Below are 4,599 nucleotides of genomic sequence, written 5' to 3' on the forward strand. Positions count from 1 at the left end.
CTTCTTTTTTTTTTTTTTTTTTTTTTTTTTGGTTTTTCGAGACAGGGTTTCTCTGTGGTTTTGGAGCCTGTCCTGGAACTAGCTCTTGTAGACCAGGCTGATCTCGAACTCACAGAGATCCGCTTGCTTCTGCCTCCTGAGTGCTGGGATTAAAGGCGTGCACCACCATCGCCCGGCTCCTTACAAACTTCTTTCACTTGATATTTATCATGTGGTAAATATTTTTGCAACATGCATTTCACCATTACTTTTGCCTGCTACTGCTTGTCAGAAATATCTGAACTCATGACCATGGCCTTCAGAGATTAGGATATGAAAATATCCAAAGAAAGAAACAAGTTAGACAGAGGAAGAAGTCATTTAGACAGACCAAGAGAATCAATGTGATGCTTTATTTAGAACAAGTTGGGAATTACAGGACTTTTGTATATCAACAGGAAACTTCTTCTAGGATCCTTCTGACAGTTGTTGTAAATGTAGGAGTCCCCACTTCAGATTTCCTGATCAGCCACTATAGCAGCACACTTGGCCTTCACTTGATTCTGTAGTTTCAAAGATTTTATCTCAGATAGAAAGAAGATCACACCAATGAGTGAAATGGTGGCCATCAGTCCCCCTACTGGGAACACAGCAGTATAGTGTTTGTTTATTAAGGCTTCTTTTTTAACCGGAAAGTCAGGTGGAAAGTCAAGAGTGGTTTGGCCATAATGATCTACAAAGTGGTTCCAGCTCACAGAAACAAATGTGAAAATGCTGCTAACATACAAAACTAAGGCAGCAACCTTGTAGCAATGTATTTGCATCTCAATAAATGGGTCTTTCATGCAGCCAATCTTAATGGCGATTGCACTGAAAATCAGAACTACAGGCTTCATCAAAACAGTACACATTATCAGGGTCTGTGCATACTGAAATTCAGGCGAAATGGTCCATGTGGAATTGATAGGGACATGCACCAGAATCTTGGTTACAGTCCCTGATACATTAAACTCTTGAGGGTAATAAGCTTCCCATAGTCCAAAGGACACAAATGGTACAAACTTGTCATTGAATTCCCACAGGCGCCAGAATTGGCTGCTTGCAATGATTATTTCAAACACCAAAGCTGATAGGCTGCAAAGGAGGCCACTCAACTTGAAGATGCACTCCTTCGCATTCGCATATCTGAAGATGAAATTGAACAAGTATACAGTCAAGTCAGGAACACAAGGGACAGTGGAAAACAAAATGAGTCATGCTTTACAGAGCAATAAGTTCTCATACCTTGTCCTTGCTGTCACATAAAGTTGTATTTAAGTAATATACCTATGGCAGAAGCTCCCTCTATAAGAGGATTTGATTAACAATTTCACTGTATCTATCAAATGCTGAAATGTGCAGATTTGTTAACTAAACATTTAATGCTTAAAATTAATAATGAATAAAGTTTACAAAGTTTACAGCACAATGATGTTTAATTAATCAGTCTTTACAATACATAAATAAGGTAAACAGCTTAAATGAGAGGTATAAGCAGAAGAATGCACAAATAACTATAAATTATGGTAGTGAACTTATACAAATTTAATTAACCTATACTGTCTTCTATATTTCTACATGTGTATGCGTCATGGGAAAACATATTTGAAAACCTAAATTCTTATTATGTGACCAAAATTAAAATATGTATGTAAAACATGAGCCCTCATGAATATTTCAATCATTTCCCATGACTTACTCAAACATACACATTAGAAAATGACCTTCATTTCATTGCTGAATATGAAGTATCCCCACTGTCTTATGTGAGCAACTCTCTTCTCCAGCAACAAATTAGTACTATACATTTACTGTATTTACCAACTTATTTAGATCACTTATTGGTTCATATCTTTGGATATAGGGTTAATGTTCATGAATAACTATGCCCTAAAGGATGTCACTGTGTTCATGTGCAGAAAGCAAGTTCAGGCATGTACATGATAACATTGCCACCTCCAATGCAGAAGGTTTGAGTGGCCTACAAACTGTATCTCCTTGCCATGAAAATTTCCCTACCAGCTCCCCATTACTCCACATTCTCTATGGAATGTACTTCCAAACAGAGTAAAGGCAGTAGCTCTATTAAATTGGGAAGTCATATCAGCAAGGTGACTTTAAAATCTAGTATGAATTGAGTAACACCCATGCCCTCTTCCTTGTTAAGGCAGATCTGAGCCTTTTGATGTCAGAATCAGTGAGTTTGGAATCACAACTATAATCAGGGTGGAAAATCCTGTTGTGAGAGACAAATGAGTTAGCATGGCAATATTTAGTATTGCCCATGTCTGAAACCCAAGGAGGAGGTGCTTATGCTTCATAAAGGTCCAATTTGAAACCCTCCTTGAAGTTCATCTTAATCTTTTACCTTTGTTTATCAAGGGGGAAGAGATCCATTTGAGAAATGTCGAGATCATAAATATCTTCCAAATAACAGGAAATGTTGAACAGACAGGGAGTCGCACAAGAGTTGAATCACCTTCAGTAAAAGAAGTTTTATTAGGCAGATATTTCAGCTCAGAACAATGTCTCACAGTCAACCCCTGATGCATACAGACCAACCCATTCATCTCCTCTGCTTTGCTTAGTTGAAAGCTCATTTATACTCTTCAGAGATATTAGCCCATTTGATAGTCCTGACCCTCCAATGAGATTCACGCAATCATTACCCCATTATATAAACAGAAAAAAACACATACTCAGTTTCAGGAAATTCACAAATGTATAAAGGTCAATCCATGCTACAGAGCCTTCACAGCTACAGAGGGATTCCCAGTACTTATATTCAGTAGGATTTACTAACATAGAAATGATATCAACAAAGAGTTGAATCTTAGGTCATTGACTTCTTTGACCTTCTATATCTTCTGAAATTGAAAGCTATTAACAGAAACTATGTAGAAAACGTAAAATACTTGCCTCTCTTCCCTTCTATGAAGGCCAAATGCTCGTGACTGCCCAGTATGAGAGACTGGCTTTAAAAATTCTTGTTTCCGTAGCTACCAGAGATGACTGTCACATTATGAGCAAAGAACCAGAGTCAAGACATATAGTCTTAAAGGGGCAGGGTGGTTAATGTCACTGTCATATGTGCAAACCTTTAGAGATATAATTAATCTATTGAAGGTATAAATTAATATAGGATTAATTTGAAAATATTTTCATAAAATATAAATTTATCATTTCTCTCTTCAACACCATTTTCTACTCCTTTTGTTTCCCACATCTCTACCTGCCCACGTGTTCAGTCTTTTCTTTCTCTATCTCTCTGAAAAAAATCTTAATACTAGAAAGATGAAAATACAAAATGAACACATGGCATAAGGTTTACATTGACCAGATACTGCTAGTTATGAGGCCTATGCTGGAATGTATTGAGTGTTCCCAGTTATATTCTATTGGACAAAACTGATTTTCTTTTTCCAGCACGTATCAATTGTAAATATCTTCTTGGTTAGTGAAGATTTTTTGTGTCTACTACACAGTTATAGTACTGGCATATGGTCTTGTTTGAATGAATAAGGGTCTTGTTTGTCTTTTCAAAGTCTCCTTCATTTCTCATGTGGTATCTGTCTTGTGTCTCCAGGACACTGTTTCCTAAGAGTCATGCACTAACTCTGACTCCTACAATCTTTCCCGCTCTTCTACTACCCAGATCCCTAAGCCTTGAAGGGGGAAATCTGATGAGGACATTCCATTGAGGACTGAGTATTTCAATGTCTCTCATATTCTGCACATTGTCCAGTTGTGGGCCTCTGTGTTAATTACCATTTAGTACAGAAGTTTCTATGGTGTGTGTGAGGTAGAGTGGGGCACAAATCTATGGGAATAGTTCTTTAGAAGTCATTTTATTTCAGTATTTCTTTTTCTGAATAATAATAATAGGAGATTTAATATGACCTATCTAATCTCAGGTTCCTTTCCACTTCAGCAGTGTCTTCTATAGGTTCTATCACATGCAGTGGATCATAAATTCAATAAAAATTTGATGGGTAACCTTCTTCAGTCAAAGGCCTTTGAAAGGCTGGACCAGGTTGAGGCAAGATTTGGGTACAAAAAGGCCATAGTCCCACCCACTCACCCTCTTCTTCCCTTGTACTACACCTGGATATTTCATTGCTGATATCCGTGAGTTCCCTTTTAATAAACAAACACCTTAATATACCCTCTTCAGAGCTAGTGTGGGATTCTTTTATATACTCCATCTGGTGCCCCCAATATTGGAACAGATCCACACTTATTGGGACAGCCCCCAACCCTGTGGCACTCCTTGTTCACCAGCCCAGGCACATTTCTTGCTTGCTCATGGACTGTCTGCAGCTGCTTAGTTATTTGACTTTCCCAACACATGGCTCAAGACTCACATGCCACTCCTTTTACAGCCAGTGATCCTTGTGGTGTTTCTTCTTCCAGTAGCACATAGTTCATGACTTACAACTGAATGAAAGCTTTGTGCTTCCTTCTTATTCTGACCACCAGCTCTCAGAATCACTTTAATTGTCCTTAATAACTGCTATTAATTTGTTAAACAAAACATGTTTATCAGTATCAAAAAACCGATTTCCCTCCACTAGATGGCTA

General features: G+C 37.9%; 1 protein-coding gene across 1 annotated transcript; it reads right to left on the minus strand.

Annotated features, from left to right (window-relative positions):
• Positions 1-491: 491 nt before the first annotated feature.
• Positions 492-2,415, minus strand: LOC130868637 (uncharacterized). The gene is made up of 2 exons (XM_057760787.1): positions 2,387-2,415; positions 492-1,164 (listed from the first exon to the last, which is right to left on the minus strand). The coding sequence occupies exons 1-2, from the start codon at positions 2,413-2,415 to the stop codon at positions 492-494; spliced, it is 702 nt and encodes a 233-aa protein (XP_057616770.1).
• Between the last annotated feature and the right edge of the window lie 2,184 nt (positions 2,416-4,599).

Source organism: Chionomys nivalis, chromosome X (assembly GCF_950005125.1).
Source record: "Chionomys nivalis chromosome X, mChiNiv1.1, whole genome shotgun sequence".
In the NCBI taxonomy this organism is placed as follows: Eukaryota; Metazoa; Chordata; class Mammalia; order Rodentia; family Cricetidae; genus Chionomys; species Chionomys nivalis.

Coding starts and splice junctions, on each gene's coding strand:
- LOC130868637 (XM_057760787.1), bottom strand. CDS start 2,415: ATGGATCTCTTCCCCCTTGATAAACAAAG. Junction 1,165..2,386: donor TTCCCCCTTGATAAACAAAG/GTAAAAGATTAA, acceptor TTTCATCTTCAG/ATATGCGAATGCGAAGGAGT.